The sequence below is a fragment of the Odocoileus virginianus genome, chromosome 28 (genome assembly GCF_023699985.2).
Source record: "Odocoileus virginianus isolate 20LAN1187 ecotype Illinois chromosome 28, Ovbor_1.2, whole genome shotgun sequence".
In the NCBI taxonomy this organism is placed as follows: Eukaryota; Metazoa; Chordata; class Mammalia; order Artiodactyla; family Cervidae; genus Odocoileus; species Odocoileus virginianus.
The window spans coordinates 25,649,319-25,675,830 of NC_069701.1; the positions used below are offsets into that span (position 1 = coordinate 25,649,319).

The 26,512-nt window shown below is 49.0% G+C and overlaps 1 protein-coding gene across 1 annotated transcript in view; it reads left to right on the forward strand.

The window, feature by feature from the left end:
* The first annotated feature begins 1,331 nt into the window (after positions 1–1,331).
* Positions 1,332–26,512, forward strand: part of DCPS (decapping enzyme, scavenger) — a 42,770-nt gene continuing 17,589 nt past the window's right edge. The window contains exons 1-2 of the mRNA XM_020912705.2: positions 1,332–1,578; positions 3,300–3,474. Coding sequence (XP_020768364.2) covers positions 1,378–1,578; positions 3,300–3,474 — 376 coding nt within the window. The 5' untranslated portion in view covers positions 1,332–1,377. The remainder of the gene's footprint in view (positions 1,579–3,299; positions 3,475–26,512) is intronic.

Consider the following 26,512-nt stretch of genomic DNA (forward strand, 5'->3'; position numbering starts at 1 on the left):
AAAATGGCCTGCTCTAGGTTCTTCTCCAGGAGAAGGGCAGCTTCAATAGTGTCCTGGGTTTTACCCCCACTCGTCTTGAGACGGCTTCTGCACCTCCAGGAAGAGGGAGCGGCCGCTGCGCTGGCTTGGCATTGTCAAGAAATGCTCGAGGGTCCTCGCGCTTCTCCTTGGCCAGTTTGCGAAAGAAGTGGCCCACACCCTCCAGAGCCACAATGTTGCGGTCCAGATAGAAGCCCAGAGAGAGGTAGGTGTACAAGTCCCGCAGTGTAAGTGACTGACAGCGGCCACCACCTCAATGGAATAATTCTGACCAATCTGGGAGCTCATGGGTGATCGGTAATAAGGAATTAAGCTCCAAAAATGGAGATGGCTGGTCCCGGTGATCGTGGACAGCTGAGTGACTGATTCTGAAGGCTGCCACTGAAAAAAAGATTGGAGTGTGGTCGGAGGCTGGAGCAAGGGGCATCCCTGGGTCTGTTCCGTCCAAGCACTGTTGAAGCAAGAGATGGATCCGCGAGACAGTTGAGGGAACTACAAATTATTTTTAAATTATATTTTTTATCTGTCACTGGTGAGCTTCCCTGGTGATTCTGCCTGCCGATGCAGGAAACACGGGTTTGATCCCTCGGTGGGAAAGATCCCCTGGAGAAGGGAATGGCTACCCACGCCAGTATTCTTGCCTAGAAAATCCCATGGACAGAGGAGCCTGGTGGGCTACAGTCGGACGCAACGGAGCAACTAAACAACAACAAGAGGTGAAGACTACAAAACTGGCTGAAATAGATCTTTCAGTTTGAATTTCTGAATCATGCAGGCAGTATCAATCTGAATTCTAAATCTGAATGGAAATTGACCTGTGATTACAAGTTTTCAGGATTTTTTCCCCCTTCTCTCCAGAGCCAGATGTTGAGGCAGATAAGTTTCCTAAACATCTTGTTTCCTCCAGTGGGACAGCTTTTTAAAAAAATTTTTAGGTAGTTGGCCTTTCATTGAGGCGGTGGCCCTTTAGAGATGTTGCGGAGAAATTACAATTTTTACATGGCAGTCTCTCTAGCCCTCCTGTTTAGAGACCTGCTGCTTTCTCTCTTCACTCAGCAGCGGCCTCCACGAGGGCGGGCCAGCACAAGGGGATCAAGAACAAGGAAACTCGAATTAAAGCGCTGGATGGAAAAAAAACAAAAAAACAAAACGCTGGATGGGAGCAGGTCCTACGAATCTGAGCTCCTAGGTTCCTTAGCGCCAGAAGAGCCCCCGGCTCTGGGCGCGAAGCACGTCGGGAGTTGTAGTCGCCACCCCTGGTGGAGGTGGGAGGAGCTTGTGAGGAGGGGTGGGGGCCGCGGCAGGGTTTGCGCAGGCGCACACCTTCCGCCCGGCAGCATGGCGGAGCTAGCGCATCAGCAGAGCAAGAGAAAGCGCGAACTGGACGCCGATGAGGCGGAGGCATCCAGCACAGAGGGAAAGGAGGAGGGCGTTGGGAATGGTACCTCTGCCCCTGTCCGCTTACCTTTCTCCGGCTTTAGGGTGAAAAAAGTGCTGAGGGAGTCTGCGCGGGACAAAATCATTTTCCTGCACGGGAAGGTACCAATAGGCAGTTCTGGGGAGGGGATACGGAAGGGGATGACCCAATCGTCGCCTCGGAGGCGGATTTTTTTTTTTTTTTAATAGATTCTTCGGAAAATACCAATCTCATTCCTGGGACGGGGGAGGCAGAGTGCACTAAAATGCATCCGCCGGTTGTGGAGGAGACAAGATTATCCGTGAAATTAACTAAGGGAATTAACACGCGTAGGGCTAAATTTCCTAATTCCTCTTTTACTAAAATAAGAACTAACACCAGTAGGGTGTATTGCCGATTAAAAACCACATGTTGAAGTCCCTAAGCATTCATTGTTCATTCATTAAACCTGTAAGATGCTAGTGAAAGTGAAAGTGTTAGCCGCTCACTAACGGCTGTTAGCCTGTCCGACTCTTTGCTACCCCATGGGCTGTATCCCACTAGGCTCCTCTCTCCATGGGGTTCTCCAGGCAAGAATACTGGACTGGGTTGCCATTCCCTTCTCCAGGGGATCTTCCCAATCCAGGAATGGAACCCACCTCTCCTACATTGCAGGCGGATTCTTTACTGTAAGATGGTAGTTCAGTCGCTCAGTGGTGTCAGACTCCTTGTGACCCCATGGACTGCAGCTCACCAGGCTTCCCTGTCAATCACCAACTCCCACAGCTTGCTCAAACTCATGTTCATGGAGTTGGTGATGCCATCGAACCATCTCATCCTCTGTCAGACGCTTGTAAATGTTGCTGGGTGGTCTTGTTCATCCAGGTCCCAGGCAGTGACATAGAGACTGTGGGAAGTTTGATCCTTGTTCTACAGGACTCCACCCCAACAGGGGAGACAGTTTATTCAATTGCTGGTCCAGTTATACATGTCATGAGCTGACAGGCCAGCACTGATCTAGGTGCAGGAGACCTGATGAAAATTACTATCTTTGATCTCCAGGAGTGCGCAGTATGTTCCAGTAGACAGACACCGCTGGCTCAAATACTGTGTGCTCAGCTTTCTAGCAGGGACTGAGGAGAGACTGAAGACCACCCCAAGAACTAGTGAGGAGGCCGTCTGAGGGTTCTCCAGAACTCCTGGCAAGAGCTTTCACTTTTGGGAGCTTGGGTGAACCTGTCTGAGGCATCTGAGCCTGTCTCTGTCTCATTTTTTTGGCCATGTAGGATCCTAGTTCCCTGGGATGGAACCCACACCTCCTGCATTGGAGATGCGGAGTCTTAACTACTCGACCACCAGGGAAATCCCTGCATCTCTTGTTTTTTAGCGAGGTTCTGTCTGGTTCTCTCAGCCCACCTGTCTTTAGTCTGCGATGCCTGCTGAAGATTTTAGCCAAGAGAACCTTTGAGCTTGAAGCTAGTTGGGGATACTCAAGAGATTCTACTTTCTGTTTCAACATTGACTATTTGTGTCGCTTCAGGCAAGTCACTTAATCTTCTCTAGACCTCAGATTCTTCATCTGTAAAATGGGGAGAATTTGACAGGCCTTGTGAGCCTAGAAGAGAAGATAGCAGAGAAGCTTTGCATCTTTCTGAAGAAAGATGCCACAAGGATTTGGGCTGATGAGATGTCTTCTCTGGGAGAGGAAACATGGGCACCTTTGGCTAGACTTCCCCAGAGGGAAGACTGCAGGGAAGGAAATCCTGAGTATTGGATTGCAGAGGCCCTGGGAGCGTTTACATTTGCTCTCCGGGCCTCCCCTGTGATTCTGCCCCTGGGCCCACTGATGGTGTCTCCCCCGCAGGTGAACGAGGCATCTGGGGATGGGGATGGGGAGGATGCTGTCGTGATCCTGGAGAAGACGCCATTCCAGGTGGACCAGGTGGCCCAGCTTCTGAAGGGCAGTCCTGAGCTCCAGCTGCAGTTCTCCAATGATATCTACAGCACCTATCACCTGTTCCCTCCAAGGCAACTCAGTGGTAAGCTGGGGGTGGAGGTGGCTGCCTGTGGGGGGGAGTGTGATGGTGGGGAAATCGGGGAACAGTGACCACTCCATTGCAGATTTGCATGTTCAGTTGCAGTGGTTCCCTCTGAAAGGAGGCGGGAACGCTTGGCATTCTATGAAGACATTTTTGGTTGTCAGAACTGGGGAGTTAGGGTATTGCTGGTTCCTAGAGAATGGAGGCCAGAGATGCTGCTAAATATCCTACAAAGCACTAGATGGGCCCCCACAACAAAGAAGTGGCAATAGTGTCAAGACTGAGAAACCAGGCTCCAGCATGGTGTGCTTTGGGGCCGGAGTGTGATTCATAGGAATAATAGTAATTGTCCATACTTCTTAAACCCTTTCTGTTGTACTGGCCACCAGTCTTAAGTATTCTATATGTGTCATTGTATTTAATCTTCAGAGCAGCCCTGTTGTGGTAGGGCTTTACAGAGGCGGAAACTGAGGTTTGGGAAGGTTAAGAAAGCTGTCCAAGATCACACAGCAAATAAGTAGCAGAAAAACTCAGATCTTTAGTTGACCAAGGAGTTGCTTTCACCACGTGGCTATGCAATGAGCAGTGTGCTGGGTGCTGTAAGATCAGTTAATTCCCGGAAGGAACTCACTGTCTAGGGTGGGGAGACAGGGAGTGTAATCGAGGAGGGACTTGAGAAGGGGAGGATTTCGTGGGTTAAGAAGCAGAGATTTTTGGTCGTTTATGGTTGCCTGAAACACAAGACCTTGTAGTCAGCTAAAATGTGATGTAGGACCAGGCAGGCCTTTCCTGAAGAGGTTGGGGAGGCCAGCCTTTCTTCTGGAGGGAATGGCCTGAGCTGTGTTATGGGCAGACCAACTGATGTGTACAGAGGTAGGGTATCACTTTTGATCTTTTGTAGTTTTATTACACTTGAACTGAGGGGGAAAAAAAGCAGAGATTTGGGGTTTTTTTTAACGATTTTTTTTTGGCTGCCCTGGTTGGCATGTGGGAGATCTTAGTTCCACAACCAGGGATTGAAGTGGTGCCTCCTGCAGTATAAATGTGGATGCTTAACCACTGGATCATTGGGGAAGTCCCAGAGATTTGGTTTTGATCACAAGTATTAATACTTTTTAATTTATTAAGAAGAAGAACTGATTCATTCTAAAAGACCCTGACGCTAGGAAAGATTGAAGGCAAAAGGAGAAGGGGGCGACAGAGGATGAGATGGTGAGATAACATCACCAACTCAATGGACATAAATTTGAGCAAATTCTGGGAGATAGTGGAGGATAGAGGAGCCTGACGTGTTACAGTCCATGGGGTCACAAAGAGTCCAGCATGACTTAGCAACTGAACAAGAAGAGGAAGAATATTCCATGCCCAAAGCTAGACATGCTGTGAACTCTTTTTTCCTTTTGATGGTGAGATTCAGGAGGCAGCTTTGTGGAAAGCATGAGGGAGGCTGGTTGGCCTTGAAGGTTCCTTCCAGCCAGGAAATCCTGGGATCTGCCTTGCAACACAGGGCAGTCTTCTAATGTCCTTCTGCCTGTCTTTTGCCCTCCAGCGTTTAGGAACAGCTTGGCTTTACAGATATCCTGCCATAGTCTTTTGGATAGGCATAGTCTTTTCTGTACCCCCAAGAAAGGGTGCCGTTGTCCTTCGGAAATATATATGAACACTTGATGTGAGAGAAGCCAACCTTTCATGGCTGAAATCAAAAACAGCCTGATCTTTTACTGAAAGAGGGTCAGGTTGATCTGTTCCCGTTGACGGAAATGGACAACTTTATTTGCTTTCTCAGGTGCTGACGTTTAAACAAAGGTAGTTCTCAAGGTGAGATGGCAGAAGCGTGCCAGGGGACACTATAGCTGCCCAGGACTTGGGACAGCCACCACCTACAGGCTCTGGGGCCACCACTCTGCTGCGAGCCCTTCCTTCTCCTTCCCCTCTTCTCTCCCCATCCTCAGCCCAAATTCAGAAGGTTCTGCTCCACGGATATACCTTGTAGAATTTGCAGCCTCTCCTTTTCATTTTATTTTTCCAACGCATGTTCTTCTGTGGTGCTATACAGTTGGTGGTGGCCGCTGCCCCGTCTTTCTATTTTTGTCATTTTTCCCCCCAAGATAAGCACCGAAAGAGACAGTGGGTTGTCAGGGTCACAGGTGTCTGTCCCCACTCAGCCCCCTGTATGTCACACTTCTTCCCCAGTGGTGTACACTCTCAACTGTGAGCCTCAGGTTTTAGCTCCTCTTTTCTGGGGCTCACTCTCTTCAATTTGTATTTATTTTAATTTTTGTTTACTTGGCTGCACCAGATCTTAGTTGTGGCATATGAACTCTTAGTGGTGGCATGTGGGATCTAGTTGCTTGACCAGGGATCGAACTCAGGCCCCCTGCATTGGGAGTCTGGAGTCTCAGCCACTGGACCACTGGGGAAGTCCCTCACTGTCTTTTTAGCATAAACACAGAGACAGTGTGTTACACTTTTATCTTTCTGACTGAAACTATGCATGGTGACTTGGAAGTGGTAGCAGTCTGGCTCAGGGCTCCACCTACAGCCCTCTCTCATTTCTTTGTGCACCTTATCCCTGGATAACATCCAGATCAGGGGTTGGCAGACCTTTTCTGTCAGGGACCAAAGGTAAGTATTTGAGACTTCATGCGTCACTGTAATCCTCTCTGTCACATGTTATTTTCTTCTTTTAACCTTTTTAAAAATAAGAATGCCGCTCTTATCTCACTGGATGCAGGGAAACAGGCCACAGGCCAGATTTGACGTTCTGGCCACAGTTTGTCAACTTCTGTTCCAGATTTTTCCCCACCCACAGTGTGGTCTGTAGACTAGGAACGTTGGTACCACCTAGGAGCTTGTTAGAAACGCAGCATCTCAGAGCCCGCTCCAGACGGCAGAATTAAAATTTGCATTTTAGCAAAAACCCTAGGTGAGTCACACACACATGAAAATTGTTGAGAGGCACTGGTCTGTAAACACCATCTGTGTGGGGGTGATGTTCACATTTATTCCTCCATCTCTGACCTCTCCAAGAACCCCAGGCTCATACTGAAATAATCACCTACTTAGCATCTCCATTCGGTGGGCTCATGGGTACCTCAGAGGTGAATCGTGAGGATCCGATGGACTGTCTTTAGAGGCACCTGTGTGCGTGCACAGCAGTGTCTGACTCTTTGTGACCCCATGAACTGCAGCCTGCCAGGCTCCTCTGTCCATGGGATTTCCCAGGCAAGAAAACTGGGGTGAGTTGCCATTTTCTTCTCCAGAGGATCTTCCCGACCCAGGGATCGAATCTGTGTCTCCTGCATCTTTTGCCTTGGCAGGTGGATTCTTGACCTCTGAACCATCTGCGTAAACCATCCTCCCCCCCACCGTTTAGCAAACAGCAACAATTAGAGGCATGCGGCACATGTGAAATAGTAGCCGCTATGCCTGTTCTGACGTGCTGGGCCCTGTCCTGGTGCTGGGGCTCCAGAGATGAGTGACATACCATCTCTGCCCTCTCAGGCCCATTTGAGGGAGGTGTCCTCCCTCAAGTTAGTTGAAAAGGGGGAAGTAAAAGCTGTCAGGGTGGGGTAACTGCTTGGATGCAGGGAACAGCGGGCCTTGTTGGTTGGAGCCATGTCAGCCTCATTTCCAGTCCGCAGCAACCAGGCCTACCTCAAACACTCAGTAAATGACCCCTGAAGAGTGGATCCCACAGACCAGCCCACCCTTTCTTTCCCGCCCTCTGGGGGCCACGCATTCCACAGCCACCAGGGGGCAGCAAGGCCACGGTGTCCTGCGGCCGGCTCCTCTGGCCTTGGTCCTCAGGCTTCTTGGCCCCGCCTCTTGAATCCTAGTCACCAGCTTATTTCTGAGCTGGCTGCCCTCATGATCTTTTCTGGTATTTCTCCATTCTCTGGCCAGTTTCTTCTAGCCTGAGGATTTGCTATTTCCTCACTTATCTCTTGCAGGTTCTCAGCTGACCACAAGAGCCCACCATGGGCCCCCCACCCTGTTGCCCTAGGAGAGCACTGGGGGTCGGAGTCCCACCCAGCCAAGCACCCAGACTTCCCCGTGATGGGCCAGGGGCAGTACGTGCTGTGTCTGAGTTTTCCTGTGTAGTGCAGGGGTCAAGGGTGCAGGCACATCCAGGCTGGGATCCTGGCTTTGCTCTTTACCAACCATGAGGACTTGAGAGTGTCTGTATTCATCCAACAAATTGGGAAGTTGTTGGCCACATGACACGAAGAGCTGACTTATTAGAAAAGAGCCTGGTGCTGGGAAAGACTGAAGGCAAAAGGAGAAGGGGGTGAGGATGAGATGGTCGGATGGCATCACCAACTCAACGGACATGAATGTGAGCAAACCCCGGGAGATAGTGAAGGTCAGGGAAGCCTAGCGTGCTGCGGTCCACGGGGTCGCAAAGAGTCGGAGACGACTCAGCAGCTCAACGAGAACTGCGCCTGGTGCCAGGGGTGCGCCTGAGGGGATCAGACAGTGTTTCCTTTGGGCTCACGGCGGGGGGGAAGGCAGACGGCAACAGGGAGATGCACGTCCACACGGCTCAAGAACAGGAAAGGGGCTGCTCGGGCCGCAGCCAGGAACTCTGCGGACATGACCCCCATGTTGGGGCCTGAGCGATGGAAAGAAACCAGCTGTGCAGAGAGCTGCTGAGGGGGTGGGGAGAAGGTTCTGGGCTGAGGCTGCTGCACGTGGTCTGGGGGAGGAAAGAGGAAGGGAGAGGAGGCCCCTGTTTCAGGAGCCTGGTGGGCGGGTGCTGACCAAGGTGTCTGAACCCAGATGAGGCTGAGGAAGTTGCTGCAGTTATTTTCTTGTTAAATTAGGTTAGCGCCTGAACCTACGTCAGGATAAGACAGAAAAGGGCATTGTAAAGTTTTTTAACCTCTACCCACAGTGAGAGGATGTATTTTACATTTTGACCCAGCACTGGGAAATAAATATACATGAATCCAAGGGAAACAAAAAGTTCCCAAAACAATACCTTTACATTGTGCAACACGCTTTAGTATACTCATCTTAATTCCAGTCTAGTCTGTTTCCTTTTTTTAAAAAAAAAAAATACTGGTCTTAACCTCCTAAGTTCATTTTATCCCTACTGTTGTGGTTTATAACTCACTGGGATAAGGTATATAAAGCCCTTAGCACAGTGGCATATGGTGTATATTCACAAATGTTTGTCATCTTTTATTGTTCTTTTCCCACCTCTAAAATTATATGAGCCTTAAGTGGAACAATATACGTAACATATGGAGAAATGCCTGGCTCTGACCGTAGGTGTGTTTCCTTTGTTCTCCCGTGGCCATGTGGCCAGTGTGAGGACCGAGCGGGCCAGGTGGCTGGGTCCAGGCAGGTGGAGGCGGGTCCCCTCCTGCTCGCGCTCTCACGCTCCCATCCGTGGCCGTCAATGGAGCCCTTTCATTGAGAGCTGTGTTTCCTGTCCTGGGGAAGAAGGGGCAGACAGTAGGGAGAAGGGTGTGACTCAGTAATCCAGACTGCCTCAAAGAAGGCCATTGTTTTTCTGCTGTTAGAGGAGGGGGGAATCTCAGGTTCAGGGCAAAAGGCTTCTGTTAGTGAGTGAGGCCGGGCCACGGAGAGAGGGATCCCGGGAATCGCATCATCTCGTGGCTGTAGGGAACTCCCAGAACTCTAGCCCGTGTGCTCCGTCGTGTCCAACTCTTTGCGACCCCGTGGACTGTAGTCTGCCAGACTTCTCTGTCCATGGGATTTCCCAGGCAAGAAGACCGGAGTGGGTTGCCATTTCCTCCTCCAGGGGAGCTTCCCAACCCAGGGATTGAACCTGTGTCTCTTGCATCTCCTGTATTGGTGGGTGGATTCTTTACCACTGGCTGTACCTGGGAAGCCCCAGGAACGCTTAGCTACCGGCCTGGTGTTCCTCCTGTGCCCTGTGCAGAGGCAAAACCCGGGCTCGGGAGAAGGGGCACTTTAAAAGGCCCGCGACTCCTGGAAGAGTTTTCCTGGCAGCAGAGAAGAAAACTAGAAAACAGTCAGATAGCAGCTGACAATAGAGTCTGTAAGTAAATCCTGCGCGGACTGCTTCTCCACCCCGTGAACGCTGAGGAGATGCGGCTCCATACACTCTTCCTCAAGGATGACTTCCCTGCTGCCGCCGCCACCTCCACCCCCCTCCACCCCTCCCACCCCCCTGCCACCCCTCCCACCCCCCTGCCACCCCCTGCCACCCAGAAGGCAAGATAGAAAGTATGAGTTGCAAGATTCCGGTTAGATAAGGTTGAAAAACAGAACTAAACAGTACACTGCTTAGGAATGCACACAGGCCTCATTAAACTAGGAAGATAAAAAGAAATGATCAACCCCTAATTCAGCAAAATGATTATCCCTGCTGGGGGCGACACAGAGGCCAGGTGTTATTTGTTTCTAGGGCTGTGTACTCCATACACGGATGTTCCTTTAGGTCTTTAAACGGAATATATTTTGTCTTTATGGACATATATACATAAAATATTTTTGTACTTAGCGACTGAATAACTCTCAACATTCGTACATGTGAGAGTTGGACTATGAAGAAGGTTGAACACCGAAGAATTGATACTCTTGAATTGTGGTGCTGGAGGAGACTCTGGAAGGTCCCTTGGAGAGCAAAGAGATCAAACCAGTCAATCCTAAAGGAAATCAACCCTGAATATTCATTGGAAGGACTGATGATGAAGCTGATACTCCAGTTCTTTGGCCTCCTGATGCAAAGAGTTGACTCATCGGAAAAGACCCTGATGCTGGGGAAGATTGAGGGCAGGAGGAGATTGATGACAGAGGATGAAATGGTTGGATGGCATCACTGACTCAGTGGACATGAGTTTGAGCAAACTCCAGGAGATAGTAAAGAACAGGGAAGCCTGGGGTGCTGTAGTCCATGGGGTCTCAAAGAGTCGGACACCACTTAGCGTGACTGAACAACAACATATATATATGTGTGTGTATGCATACATATATGTGAACATAAAATGTTTGTATATGTGCATATACACATGTGTTAATATGTGCTGTATATTTCCTGATTAGTTAAAAGCTTGCAGGTCCTTAAAAGCACTAAGAATATACCCTGCTACATTATAGGCCTCTGCCCTCGTTCTCCAGTTTGGTTTCTAGTCACTCTTGCTGAAAGTGAAAGTGTTTGACTAAGGCCCCTTCCTCCCTCCGAGTTTGGGGCACCAGTAGACTTTTGGTTCTGCTTCCCTTCTTCTCCTGTGGACGAGGGAGCCCCGTGGTGTGCGGTGCCCACTCGGGGCCGATGCGAGCAGGCAGAGGGGGATCTCGTGTGGTCCTCCCACCAGGAGGACAGAGCTGGCACCAGGCTCTGTGGCTCCACTCCAGCACAGACTGGCACTGGCCTCTCTCCCATCCCTTCGGGTGTCCTTGGCGGCCCTCCCAGCCTAGCTGAGCCAAAGGATAAGCGCTATCTGAACAGTGACCAGCAGAGGAAGCCTGGCCAGACAGGTCTTGGCTGGCCAGCCTGGAGCAGGGTGTGGAAGGGCGCCGGCGTCATCAACACAAGAAATAGTCCAGGTTCAGGGCCAGTGGGCACCACCAGGCCAGGTCATGGAATTGCTCTGAGACTAAGTTTCTCTGAAGGAAAGTCCACATCAGGGGGCTTCTATGTCACAGGAGCTTGGAGAACCACCATTTCTCAGCTTTGAATGGGACGCAGAGGAGATTTTATTTATGTGGTCCTTAAAAGTGCCTTGGGGCTTCCCTGGTGGTGCTAGTGGTAAAGAACCTTCCTGCCAATGCAGGAGATATAAGAGATGTGGGTTTGATCTCTGGGAAGATCCCCTAGAGAAGAAAATGGCAACCCATTCCAGTATTCTTGCCTGGAGAATCCCATGGACAGAGGAGCCTGGAGGGCTGTAATCCATGGGGTCACAAAGAATCAGACACGACTGAAGCGATTTAGCACAGATGGTTGTTAAAGTAGCTCAAATCATCAGAATTTCGAATTTCGAATACAGAGTCTGGCCTACTAAATAAGAAAGTCAGGAGTAGGCTGGAGCATTTAACAAAGTCACGCAGTCACATGGTCAGATAATCAAATGGTGCTGAGGCTTATCTGGACAGACAGGCTCTAATACTACTCTCCCCCACCCTGGTTCTGCCTTCCGGAAGTGACTACCATTAAGACAATTTCTTAGATTTAGTGCTTCTAGTGGTTTCTTCCAGACACATAATTGAATAATATGCTTATGCAACTCTTCCTTGATTTATCAGATTTTGATGTTATTAGTTTCCCACAGTGGAAGATGGAAGCTCCTTTATATTTTCCTCACCCTCCTCTCCCTCCTTCTCCCAGTTTTTGATATTTATATTATTATTTTCAAGTTGTTGTTGTTGTTTAATTGCCTTTGGAATCCTAAATGTATTGAAATCTTTAGTACTTATTCCACACACTCTGGGCTTCCTTGGTAGCTCAGCTGGTAAAGAATCCTCCTGCAATGCAGGAGACCCCAGTTTGATTCCTGGGTTGGGAAGCTCCCCTGGAGAATGGATTGGCTGCCCACTCCAGTATTCTGGGGCTTCCCTGGTGGCTTAGCTGGTAAGGAGTTCGCCTCCAGTGGGGGAGACCTGGGTTTTATCCCTGGGTTGGGAAGATCCCTTGGAGAAGGGAAAGGCTACCCACTGCAGTATTCTGGCCTGGAGAATGCCATGGACTATATATAGTCCATGGGTCACAAAGAGTCAGACACAACTGAGCGACTTTCACTTCCACATACTCTTTAAGTTGTATCACTCTGTCGGGAAATATTGAAAAGCTTTCCCTTCCCTTCCCGGCACTTCTATCCTTTGCTCTCCGTCAACTTGTCTGTCAGCCATACTTGTATTTTCCAGGCAGTCCCAAGACACGGGGGCAAACCACTTACAGCCATCCGGTTTTTAACTTTCAGTTTAGTATTTAGTTGGGCTTTCCTGGTGTCTCAGACAGTAAAGAATCTGCCTACAATTTGGGAGACCTGGGTTTGATCCCTGGATGGGGAAGATCCCCTGGAGAAGGAAATGGCTACCCTCTCCAGTATTCTTACCTGAAGAGTTCTACAGATAGAGGAGCCTGGTGAGCTACATGGAGAAGGGAATGGCAACCCATTCCAGTATTCTTGCCTGGAAAATCCCATGGATAGAGGAGCCTGGTGGGCTATAGTCCATGGGGTCGCAAAGAGTTGGACACGACTGAGCGACTAACACTTTCACTTTCATAGTATTCATTTAGGTGAGATTCATGACACTTTATAATAAAACAGACTCTATGTTAGATGGTGGTGCCCAGCTGTAGACTAAGGTAAGTATTCTGAGCGTGTTTGGGGAAAGCTAGACTGAGCACGAAGCTCGGTAGGTTAGGTGATGCAAATGCATTTTCGACTTAACGATGGGTTTATCTGCATGTAACCCCATCGTAAGGTGAGGAGGATCTGTACTCTGTTTTTGAAAGTACCTAGTCATTTAATAATTTGTTGAATGGTATTTCCTTTTTTCCTCCTGGAAGTTTTGTTTCCGGAACGCTTTTTCCTGGCTTCAGTCTGGAGAGCTGGTTCTTGAGGCATGCCTCAGACTCATAACAGACTTCTCTCCACAGCTTTCCTGGGTTAGAGCCACTGTCTGTCTGCTGGGCGCTGTGTCTTTTTCATTTTTGTTTTACCCTGGTTTAGCTGAAGTGCAGTCCTTGTTTACTTAAAAAAATTTTTTGGGGGGGAGTATAGTTGATTTACAGTGTTGTGTTAGTTTCAGATGTACAGCAAAGGGAAATCAGTTATGCATATCCATATCTCCACTCTTTTTTAGATTCTTTTCCTATGTAGGTCATTCCAAAGTGTGGAGTAGAGTTCCCTGTACTATACAACAGGTCCTTGGTAGTTATCTCTTTATTTATAGTAGTGGGTATTCCTCAGTCCCAGTCTTCCAATTTACCCCTCCCTACCCTCACGCCCTGGTTGGTTTGTTCCCTGCATCTGTGACTCTATTTCTGTTTTGTAGGTAAGTTCATTTGTACCCTTTTTTAAGATTCCACATATAAGTGATGTCATCTGTGACTTAACTTCACTCAATATAATCATTTCTAGGTCCATTCATGTTGCTGCAGATTATATTATTTTGTTCTTTTTTATAAAATGCATTCTTAAGTACATTCTCATGAAGAATAAATAGGAGGAAAACTTTGAGTCTTTTGTTTTGCCCTCACTTTTAATTGATGATTCGACTGAGTACAGAATTTGAGTTTATTTCCCCTGCAAACATCAGATGCATTCATCTCTTGTCTTGTAGCATCCATCGTTGCTCGTAAGATACCCCATGGATTGTTGCCCACCAGGCTCCTCTCCGTGGGATTCTCCAGGCAAGAATAATGGAGTAGGTTGCCATGCCCTCCTTCAGGGGATCTTCCCGACCCAGGGGTTGAACCCGTGTCTCCTGCATTGGCAGGTGGATTCTTTACCACTGAGCCACCAGGGCAGCCCAATAAGATATCCAACACCAGTTTAATTCTCATTTCTCTGTAGTGAACTTCATTTATTTGTTGTTGGATTTTTCCGTTTTGTTTTGCTTAATTAGTTTCCTTCTTTGGTAGCATATAAGATGGCCTCTGTCTTTAGTGTACTGGGGTTTTGTAAGGCTGTGTTTGGTGAGACTTTTTTTTTTTTCCATTCACTCTGCTGGGTACTTTTGGACCCTTTCAGTTTAAAGTGTTATGTCACTCTGAACATTTTTTCCTGTTATTTCTTTGATAATTTCCTTCTCTCCGTTTCCTTCATTTCCTCTTAGTTGAAATCCTGTTAGTTGTTAGACATCCTAGATTGGTCCTATGTTCTGCTTCTGTCCTGCCCCCGTTCCCATCTATGTCTTTCCTTTCTGGAGTCTCGTGGATGGTCTTAACATTGTCCTCCAGACCTCCTAGTAAAGGAGCCTCATTTGGGAGCCTCATTACTTATTTATTTATTTTTATTTATTTATTTTTTCATTTATTTTTATTAGTTGGAGGCTAATTACTTCACAACATTGCAGTGGGTTTTGTCATGCACTGACATGAATCAGCCATGGAGTTACATGTATTCCCCATCCCGATCCCCCCTCCCACCTCCCTCTCCACCCGATTCCTCTGGGTCTTCCCAATGCACCAGGCCCGAGCACTTGTCTCATGCATCCCACCTGGGCTGGTGATCTGTTTCACTATAGATAATATGCATGCTGTTCTTTTGAAACATCCCTGGGAGCCTCATTTTTAATTTTTCTCCCTCTGGTCCTCTGATTCTTTCATTTTTATAGCATCTTGCCTTTGCTTCACAGAGGCCAAGTTGGGTTGACATTCTCTGAAACACTAATTAGAATTGTTTTAAAAATTATCTCCTGACCCTTAAATGATCCCGTTTCCTCTGGGATCTGGTTCTGGTTGTTTATTTTGGTCATTCTTTTTCAGACGGCTGTCTTTCCCTTAGTGTCTGGTGAATATTAGTTCAGCTATATTTATTTTTTTTAAGTTTTAAATTTTTTTTCGGCCATGCAGTACAGCTTGTGGGATCTTAGTTCCCCCAGGAGGGATTGAACCTGGGCCCTCAGCCACAGAAGCTCAGAGTCCTCTCCACTGGGCTACCAGGAAAGTCCCCGTTCATTTGTGTTTAAAAATGAAGAACCAGGCTGATAGTCTAGCAAACTGAGTTAGGTCTGTTGCCACCATAGGTCTCTCTTGGACGGCTAGCTGTATAGATAGAGAGCAGGGCTTGCTGGCCTTGCCTGAGTTTGGAGGTACCAGCCCACTCTGGAGCCTGTATACTCTCTAGTCCACCATAGCTCATGGACCACATCTGGCCTGCTTCCTTTTGTGAGGCCTGTGAGATAAGTGTGGTATTTACATTTTTAAAGGGTTAGTTAAAAAGAAAACAAAGACGAATGCACCAAAGAAGCTGTATGTAACCAGCAATGCCCCGCAAATTGACTGTCACTCTTTGTACAGAGAATTCGTCTACCCCTGCTCCAGTCAGTTTAGTCACTCAGTCGTGTCTGACTCTTTGTGAGCCCAGGGACTGCAGCACGTCAGGCTTCCCTGTCCTTCACCAACTCCTGGAGCTTGCTCAAACTCATGTCCAACGAGTCGGTGATGCCATCCAACCAGCTCATCCTCTGTCATCCCCTTCTCCTCCTGCCTTCAATCTTTCCCAGCATCAGGGTCTTTTCCAGTGAGTCAGCTCTTCAAATCAGGTGGCCAAAGTACTGGAGCTTCAGTTTCAGCATCAGTTCTTCTTATGAATATTTAGGACTGATTTCCTTTAGGATTGACTGCTTTGATCTCCTTGCAGTTCAAGGGACTCTCAAGAGTGTTCTCCAACACCACAGTTCAAAAGCATCAATTATTCAGCGCTCAGCTTTCTTTATGGTTCAACTCTCACATCCATTCATGACTGGAAAAACCATAGCTTTGACTATATGGACTTTTGTCACTAAAGTAGTATCTCTGCTTTTTAGTATGCTGTCTAGGTTGGTCATAGCTTTTCTTCCAAGGAGCAAGCATCTTTTAATTTCATGGCTGCAGTCACCATCTGCAGTGATTTTGGAGCCCAAGAAAATAAAGTCTGTCACTGTTTCCATTGTTTTCCCATCTGTTTGCCATGAAGTGTTGGGACCAGATGCCATGATCTTAGTTTTTTGAATGTTGAGTTTTCAGCCAGCTTTTTCATTCTCCTCTTTCATTTTCATCAAGAGGCTCTTTAGTTCCTCTTTGATTTCTGCCATAAGGGTGCTGTCATCTGCATGTTTGAGGTTATTGATATTTCTCCCAGCAATCTTGATTCCAGCTTGTGCTTCATTCAGCCAGGCATTTCGCATGATGTACTCTGCCTATAAGTTAAATAACCGGGGTGACAATATACAGCCTTGACGTATACCTTTCCCTATTTGGAGCCAGTCCATTGTTCCATGTCTGGTTCTAACTGTTGCTTCTTGACCTGAATACAGGTTTCTCGGGAGGCAGGTAAGGTGGCCTGGTATTCCCATCTCTTTAAGAATTTTCCACATTCTTTAAGAATTACCCCTGCTCCAGTCCAAGGGTTAATATCTTTGGAGCACAATCCTCTGTTTTCACCTGCATTAACTGCCTGCCCCTACCATGAAAGTAGGCAACGGATGAAGCTAGTTGGTGTTACAGCTCTTCTCTAGAGGGGCTCTTTATTATTTTTCTTTTTAAAGAAATATTTATTTACTTAGCTGCACCAGGTATTTGCTGTGGCCTCTGGGATCTTTATTGAGGCATGTGGGATCCTTCTTTGTGGTCTGTGGGATCTAGTTCCCTGACCAGGGGCCGAACTCAGGTGCCCTCGCATTGGGAGCATGGAGTCTTAACCCCTGGGCTGCCGGGGAAGTCCCTAGAGGGTCCCTTAGTTGGTCCTGGTTTCCAGCTCTGATTCCTGTCCAGCCCTCTGTCCCTGCTTGTTCAGAGCCCATATCCTGTTCCAGGTTCACGTGGGGTGGCTGGCAGTGCCCTGCGTGTGGCCCTGACGGTGGTCCAGGCTGCAGCTTCCTTCCCTGCGGTCTCATCCACTCACACCCTGCCTCCCACTTCCTAACCTTGGGACATGAATGGCAGTCTCGTTTTCTGCTGCTTCCCCCTTCTTGTTCCCTCTTGTGGATTTGTTCCTATTTGTATTTCATCACTGCATTGCAGTGGGTTTTTGAAATGGTCTGAGGATCACTGTTAAATAGGAAATCGGGGCCCTCCTCACACGTGTCCGTATGCCTGGTGGGGCTTAGGCCACAGAGACGTTATCCACTGAGGCCACGGCCAGATGGAGCCCACGTTGGTGAGCTGAGAGAGACGCTGCGTTTCTCCCGCACTCTCGCACACACAGTGTCCTCCATGCTCGTGCACAGTGGGCCGGGGTGCTGGCTCGACATGGCCCAATCCGTAAGGTGGTGAGACCTGGGTCCCTCTGACCTTGTGTTTCTGCCTCCAGGGGCCTGACTTAGACAGTCACTCATAACACGTCAGGAAGAGCAAGCCAGGGTGTCCATTGTAGCACTGTTTGTGATCGAAAAATGAGAAGTAAGAGCAAAAACAATCTAAATGGCCCTGTATGTATGAAGGGGTTAAGAAGGTGTGGTATGTGCATACTGATTGTTACAACGGAGGAAGATGATCTCTCTGGACTAACGAGGGAGGGTTCTGAGGTCACAGGTAACATAAAGGGTCATCCCTCTTGTGCTCAAAAAACACCTTTATATATATGTTCGTATATATCTACATTCATTAAATGTCTACATTTATTCTACAGGAATATCTACATTCATCCATCAAAAGGCTGGAATAATGAGCACCCTCCTAATATTGGTGATTTCCTCAAGGCAAAGGATTGGGGGCTAGACTTCTGAATTATTTGAGACTGTAATCCTGTGATATTCTGATAGAGATTGTTTAGGACGTTAAGCTCATCCCCAGACAAACTGAACAAAGAAGCAGAGCAAAAGTTTCGCCTGGGGACGTCTCTGGTGATCCAGTGGTTAAGACTCTGCACTTCCACTGCAGGAGCTCCAGGTTCAGTTCCTGGTTGGGGAAGAAAGATCCCACATGCTGCATGGTGTGGGCAAACAATAGTAAAAATTATTTTTAAAAATAAATCAACCCAAAAGATGAGGTGGAACTGGGGCCTCTGGCTGTGTCTTTACTTCACAGCCTGGATGTTTGTCAGTTCATCAACAAGTGCTATGTCCTCCCAAATACACTCACTCCAAACTCTGGAGGTTCTTCATACCTGCCTACAGTGCCGTACCTGGGAGATGATGGTGAGGAGCAGGTGGCCATGGAGGGGTGATGCTGGGATGGTGGGGACTGTGCCAAGGCAGCGCCTCCCACACTTGGAGACTGGGAGGCAGGTGGGGGCAGCAATGTGGACAGAGCAGCAGAGTGGGCTCCTGGCATTAGCTGGGCTTTGAAATGGGGCTGCTGCTTCTCTTTTTTGCTTAAAAAAAATATTTGTTTGGCTGCACTGTGCCTTATTTGCAGCATGAAAACTCTTAGGTATAGCATATGGGATCGAGTCCCCTGACCAAGGATCGAACCCAGGGCGCCCCCACCCCACCCTCCACTGCATTGGGAGCATGGAGTCTTAGCCTCTGGGCACCTGGGAAGTCCAGAAAGGGGCTTCATTCTTTTAAAAAAATATTTATTTTTTTATTTGCCTGCTGCTGCTAAGTCACTTCAGTCGTGTCCAACTCTGTGCAACCCCATAGACAGCAGCCCACCAGGCTCCCCCATCCCTGGGATTCTCCAGGCAAGAACACTGGAGTGGGTTGCCATTTCCTTCCCCAATGCATGAAAGTGAAAAGTGAAAGTGAAGTCGCTCAGTCGTGTCCGACTCCTAGCTACCCTATGGACTGCAGCCTACCAGGCTCCTCTGTCAATGGGATTTTCCAGGCAAGAATACTGGAGTGGGGTGCCATTACCTTCTCCACCGGGTCTTAATTGCAGCATGCAGGATCTTTAGTTGCAGCTTGCAAATTCTTGGTTGCAGCATGTGGGATCTAATTCCCTGACCAGGGATTGAACCTGAGCCTCCTGCATTGGGAGCACGGAGTCTTAGCTAATGGACACCTGGCAAGTCCTGAATGGGGGCTTCTTTAATGGAGCTGGGGAGAGGTGAGCGAGCCACAAGAGTGTCTCTTTGTCAATAGAGGCCCCCGAAAGGTGGCAGAGTTCTGCTTTTCTCCCTGGGTGCTTCAGGGCTTCCGACAGCAGCGAGCCAGGGCCCCCTCTAGGGCTTGGAGGGACAGTGGGGTCAGAGGAAACAGAAACTCGAAGATGGGAAATCTGTACCACCCAAGTAGAGTTCTTGACCCGGAACGGGCTCTGCCCTCCTCTCGGCTGTCTCACTGGCCTGTACTCATCCCCTCTGCCAGCTCCGCTCCGAGAGCCCGAGTGCAGCCTCCCGTGTGCCCCCGTCTCCTCCCTGCACAGGCTGGAGCAGAAGCCTCCATTCAGTTCTCTGGTTAGGCTTAGGGCTTCCATGAGGCTGGGAAAAGCTGTTGTGTTCAGAGCCTGTGTAGAAGCAAATAGAGCCCAAGCGCCTGAAATGTGGCCACCACCAGGAGGCCTGTGTGTTCTTGTTCACCCTCTCAGAGGGGGCAGGACGCCAAGACTCTGTGGCCGTCTTCAGACTCGAGTCAGCAGAAAGTCCGCTCTCTCAGGGCCAGTGGGCGAGGGTGGATTACCCACGGGATGGCTGCTCCACTTCAGACGGCGGCCCGGTTCTAATCCCTGCTTCTCCGTGCGTGATGGCCTGGAGTTCCGGTAGCCCCGACTCCCAGGAAGGCCTGTGCCCGTGGCCTTCTCCTCCCTTCACGCCAGCACTCAGGCTGCCCTGAGGCTTGGCACCTTTGCGCCTGTCAGAGTGAAGCCAGGTGATGCCTTTAGACGGGAAGTTGAGATCGAGGCCGTGTTTTGGGACTCCTGAATAGTCAGTCTAATAGCTTTTATAGGGCTAGTCTGCTGGACTGCAGAATGGTTTCTTCCTGCCTGTAGGGGAGGGGGTTTCGAAGCTCTAAGACCAGGACTGCAGGTTGGCAGTTCCATTACCTCGTTACATAGCAGGTCTCTCCCTTCTGTACAGAGGGACCTTTGTGGTGTACCATCCTGCTGCAGCTGCCCCATCCCCGAAGGGTGTAACCCCTGGGGCTGCATCCAGAGTCACTGAGTTTGTGGCCTGGGCCTTCCGGTCTCATCAGACACCCCTCACGACCCTCCCAGGCCTGGGAGGACCCAAGGAGGGGGTGGGGAAGGAAGCTGCCAGAGCCAGGATCTTGCTACCATCAGCATCTGCGTCTTCCCCGTCTCCAGCGGCATCTCTGTGCTTTTCGCTGAGACGGATAATAAGCGGTTTGGAGGTTTGCTGTGGGATGGTTGGAGCTTCCAGTTAGATCCCGACCACACCCTTCGGCCCTGTTTATCCTTGATCCGGACGGAGGTCTTTTCAGGCCTCACTTGAGTACTTCCAGCATCCCCCAGCGGGGGACAGTGCACACCCCGCCCCAGGCCTCCTCTGGCCGGCTTTCTGCTCCCCATGATGCCAGGACTGAGGAACGCGTCGTCCAGCTGGGGGAGGTCCCCAAGAGGAGGAATGAAGCTGGCAGGTTCTACGAGACCCCCTTGCTGGCCTTCTCTTGGGGTGCTCCAGCGGTGGGGGGAGGCGCCCTGCCGGCCCAGGCCTGCAGCCCGTTGCCCATGAGGCTCTGCGTGGCTCCTGTCCAGGGAGGGGCAGGGTGGGCTTCACATCCCGCTCACGCTTCGCTCTTGCCTCTCCCCTGCTCCCTTGGGCCTGCACATCTGGGTCAAATAAGTTGAAACCAGCCCACGATAATGAAGGGGGAGCCGAAGCCACAGGCCTGGCCGTAGCAGTGACCTCATCGAGGAGAAGCCGGCAGCCGTGCTGGAGAGCAGGCTTGTCTGAACATGTGTGTGGGAAGGCGGGCAGACTGTCTGTGGTTTGCATTTTCATGTTTCATGTGCAGCAGCATTTTCCTGGGGATTTGGCTAAGCCCGCTCTGGCAGAGAGCAAGAAAGACAGCTGCGCTCTCCTTCCTGGAGCCCTGCCTGCCTCCCATCTCTGAAAGAGATGGCCTTCATGTCTGGGCGGGGTGGCAGGGCTGGCTTCAGTTATCAGAGAAGGGTATTCAGAAGACCCTCACCAAGGTGTGCCAGCCATGGGCACGCCGGCCTGCTTCTCAGGCTGTGGCGAGAGGGAGTGGGTGTGGACAGGGCTGGCTGCTGTCACTGGGGGCATGTTGCTGTGACCCTTTTCACTGCCACAGCATCCCTGCAAAGAAAGAACGGCTGCCCTGAGTCCCACAGGGGCTGTGACCACCCCGCCCCAGGCCTCCTTCCCCACCGTCCAGCGCCGTCAGACTGGGAGGGGGCCGGGGCGCTTGGTACCACCCTCCGAAGTTGAATGAGTCATGGATCCCTGTTGTGAGTGGGGTCATCCTCGCTGGTCCGTGCTCTCCTCTGGAGCCTGTTCCAGCCCCGCCTCTGGCTGCACACCCTGTGGGGGCTGCTCAGACAGCCCCCCAACCCCGGAGGGGAGCGCGCCCCCATGTCCTGCCCTCCCGGGGGCACTGTGGCCAGCAGCCCGTGGCCGGCCTCTGCTCGCGCTGACGTCCTCCCAGGCCTCCCAGCCTGCAGCTCCCATCGCTCTGGCCCCTCGATGAGCTCTTCCGTTTTGCTGACAGCTCTTCCTGTGTCTCCGGGAGGGGCTGGAAGGAATCGTCTTTCTCAGATCTGACAGGGCTGCTTTTGGGGGAAAGTGGTCGCACCTCAGGTTTCTCAGAAAAGGGCCTGAAAGAGGCTGGCCCTGGGGCAGGGAGAGCCATCTTGCACAGAGGAGTCGGACTGCTTGGGTTCAGGTTTCAGCTCCACCCCTTGCCGGCTGTGTGGCCTTGGGCAACTTACTTAACCTCTCTGGGCTTCAGTTTTCAGGGGCAGCTTATTTTTCTGTTCTTAATAAATGTGTTATAAAGTGATCCATAACTGTTGCAGAAAATGGAAACAAAGTTGCTCAGTCATGTCCAACGCTTTGCAACCCCACAGACTGTAGCCTGCCAGGCTCCTCTGTCAATGAGTACCCTGAAAAACTAATTTTAAAAATTACAGTTACATTCAACTCGACTGCCCAGAGATAGGTCACATCTCAGAATATGTCCTGACTTTTTTGGACAGTTCACTTGTGTGTGTAGTGGTGCATGCACACCCTCTTGTAACAGTAGCGCGGCATAGTATATATCCTGTCGTGTAGACTGTGTTACAGTTCGTGTTGGGTCTGTTTCAGGCACGGTACCCCCAGTGCAAGGAACAGCGTTTCTGCTCTCAGGGAGCTGATGTGCATGCAGTTGCAGGAGGGGAACATAAAGAACAAATAAATAGGCCAGGTGGCAGTAAATGGCTAAGAAGAAAAAATAAAGTAGGAGGGAGACGGAGGACAGGGACCTGGGCTTCCAGTTAAAAGCGGGCAGTTCAGGTACCCAGCTGCTTCCTTTAAAACCCTCACTCAGAAGGGCTTCAAAGGAATTGCCTTTAAATAAAATTAACCCATAAAGACTTGAGGGAGAGGAGACAAGCCAAGGAAGCGAATGGAGGAGGAACTGGCGGGGTAGGCTGGAGAGGGGAGACCTGAGCCGGCCAAGTCCGCTTCACAGGACTGGTCATTGCTGGGGAGGTTAAAAACGGAGGGCCTAGAGATTTTTGGTGTCAGTGGGGTCGTGGCACGGAAATGTAGGGGGTTAAGTAGAAGTCAGCAGATCCGGTGAACGCTGAGAGGAACCCTGCCCGCCCCCCCCTCGCCCCCCCACCCACCTGCTTCTCTTCCTCCTCATTCAGTGCTGTCTGCCAGGGCCCTACCTCCATGTGTGAAACTGGAAGAATCTTCTGGGGAATCTGAGTAGCCCAAGAGAAGAGACTTCAGCTCTCAGGGGCTCCATCACGTGCAAAGGAATAGCCTGCTGGTCATGAACTCTCCTGTGTCAGCACACTTCCTCCAGCATCTTCACACTCTAAAATATGAGTGATCGGATAGGCCGGTTGGCCAGACTTTTGAGTAATGCCTCAGTTGAAAAAGAAGGGGCAAGGAGAAGGAAGCAAGGACAAGAAAGAGACTTGGAGGAGATAGAAGCTGTTCAGGGAGAAGAAATTTTCAAAGATATCATTTATCTCAGAGAGGAATTATAAAAGCGAAGAAAGCAAAAGATAAGGTTAAACTCACTGTCGAGGTAGGAAACTTTAAGTGTAGCTCATTATGTTTCCACATAGTCCAGGCCTGAGTCATGAAGTCTTCCAGACATGGAGATTAAAACATCATGGCAGGGGGAAAAAAAAAAAAAAGCAAAAGAACAAAATACTATCAAAAAGGAAGTTTTTTAAAGCTCTTAGGAATAAAAATATGATGGCAATGAAAACAGAAGATGAACACTGAACAGTAGAGCAGAAAGATGTAGAGCTGGAAAATGGGAGAGAAAGGAAAACTACAAGATGAATCAAAGAAGTTAAATATCTAAATAGTGTTCCAGAAAGATAGGGCTTGAGAAAATGGGGAAGAAAATGATCGAAGAAACAGGTCCCAGATATGTATACCTCTGGCTGATCCATGTTGATGTAGGGCAGAAACTAATCACAATATTGTTAGTTCATTATCCTCCAATTAAAAATAAAATTTAAAAAAGGAAGGAATGAGTTCCAGAACTGAAGAACTTGATTTTCAAGATTGAAAAGGCCTGACACTTGACCCAGCTTGATAGATGGAAATAAACCTGCTTCAAGACCCATCAGTACAATCAGGACACAAGGGACAGAGAGGAAAAAAGCAGGTTAGTACAGAGGCTTGGGATCAGAGTACCTCAGACTTCTTAATAGCAGCAGCACAATCTGTAAGGTCACAGATTGCTTCCAGACTTGGAGGGTCATTGCTCACCTAGAATTTTCTAGCCAAGCTCTTCATTAAGCATGACAGTAGAATAAAGACCTTTTCATATGTTCCAAGCCTCTCAGTGTATCTTCCTTGTGCCATATCGCTGGACACATCTGGAGTTTGTACTTTAGTTCTTGATGCATGGTCCCCAGACCAGTGGTAGCATCTTCTAGGCACTTGTTAGACATGCAGGGCTTCCCTGGTGGCTCAGTAGTAACGAATCCACCTGCCAATGCAGGAGACACAGGTTCGATCCCTGGTCCGGGAAGATCCCACGTGCCTGTGTGCCCCAACTACTGAGCCTGTGCTCTAGAGCCCAGGAGCCTCAACTGCTGAGCCCACTTGTTGCAACTACTGAAGCCTGCGTTCATTTGCCACAACTAGAGAAAGGCCCACACAGCAACAAAGACCAAGCGCAGGTGAAAATAAATATAAAATTAAAAAAAAATGCTCCTCCCCAGGCGTCCGATACATGCTCAAGCTTGAGAAGCACTGCTTCAGCAAAATGAGGACAAACATGTGAAAGAGGAAGATAGTGGATCCGGGAAACAAGGTACCCACACAGCAAGGGGGAGGGCCCCCCAGGAAGGCAGTGCTTGGAGCTCCCAGGCCACAGCCCTGCAGGCTCAGGCCACAGGCTCCGTGAGCACACTGTTGTTCTTGGGTCTGATGAATTTTAACATCAAGAGGAGACATTTATAAAAAGGGAAGTGGTTGTGGGGATAAAACTTGTGTGACAAGTTTATAGGAAAGTAAACAAGTAAATGTTAACTCTGTATAACAGAAGTGCTGAAAGGAAAAATAGGAAAAATACTCATGGTATATTCTTCAGCAGTGGACAGCATTTACATCATCATAATGGTGTTGATAATGCTGAGTACTGATTTATCCAACATTGTGATCTGGTTGTGTTGTGAGAATAGGGTAGAGAAGAGCATGTGTGTGTATGTACATGTACACACTGTTTTGTTAGAGAGCTGGTTGTTGTTCAGTTGCTAAGTTATGTCCGACTCTGTGACCCTGTGGACTGTAGCACTCCAGGCTCCTCTGTCCTCCACCATCTCTTGGAGTTTGCTCTGATTCATGTCCATTGAGTCAGTGATGCTAACTAACCATCTCATCCTCTGTCACCCTCTTCTCCTTCCCTCAGTCTTCCCCAGTATCAGGGTCTTTTCCAATGAGCTGGTTCTTCCCATCAGGTGGCCAAAGTATTGGAGCTTCAGCTTCAGCATCAGTCCTTTCAATGAATATTCAAGACTGATTTCCTTTAGCATTGACTGAGAGCTGGTTAAAAAAAAAAAAAAAAAAGCTAAATCCTTATCTTCCCTAATGGGAGGTTAATAAGTAATAAAACTGAAAAATCAAAGTGAAACAAGATATAAAAATATTTGTAATTTGGAACTGTGGAAGTATGAGACCAAAGAAATGGCCAGAAGAGTTGACACTGGTGCTCAGGAAGAAGCAGAAGACATTTAAAAACAAGCTTTGTTTGACTTTTATGTGCAAGATACACCTGAAAACTAAAACTAAAACCAAATTTGAAAAAGCATGGCTGGAAGGGAGGCTTTGTCAGGGAAGCTCTCTTAATAAACTGGTTATTTTTGAGAAATGGGTTTTAGAGGGTTTTTTTGTTTGTTTTTGTTTTTTAAGAATGTCAGCAGGAGGGCAGGGTCAGGAGATTCCTTGTTGCTTCTCTAGCCACTGGGAAATGCTTCTGGGCTGGGAGGTGCCAGGAACTTCTTATCCTGGGCAAGGGGCCCCTTAAGTCATTTTGCTGGATGGGGTTGGCAGAGAGGGTGCCAGGCAGGTGGTGAAGCACCATCTGCTGACCTGCAGGGGACCAGCACGTGGTGCCAAGGCCAAAGCCCAGCCCTGGCCTCAGCTTTCCTGTGAGTGGCCCGGGTACCAGAGTGAGACCCGCCTCACACTGGCTGTGGGGAGTGAGTGGGTTAATGTGCATACAGGGGTCAGAACAGTGGCTGGCACTTCTGCTGGCAGTCAGTGCCCAGGGAGTAGAGGGTACCCACATCTTTTTATTTATATTTTGAAAAAAAATTTCAACCTTATAGAAGCATTGTAGAAATAGTACAAAGAACTCCCTTAATAAAAGCTCTTCAGGGGACTTCCCTGGTGGTCCAGTGATTAAGAATCTGCCTTCCAATGCAGGGGACTCAGCTTCGATCCCTGGTTGGGGAACTAAGATCCCACATGCTGCAGGGCAACTAAGCCCACACGTTGCAACTAGAAAGGAAGACCCAGTGAAGCCAAAAAAAAAAAGGCTTTTTTTTTTTTTATCACCTTTTGATAAACATGGCCACATTTCCTTCCTCTCTCTCCACGTACACATACAATAATATCTTGTCACCATCACCTCTGTTACTGAAAAGTAAGTTGCAGACATGTTGGCCCCTCATCGCTATGCATGTCAGTGTGTGTCTCCTAGGAACCAGAGTAAAATGGTCAATTTGGGGAACTTTCACATTTATCCAAAACTGTGGTGTGATGTGGAAACCGTTATTAACCTTACTGTTGTTTCAATGCCATTTTCAAACAGGAAACTTCCCTTGCCCCATCCTCCACAGTCC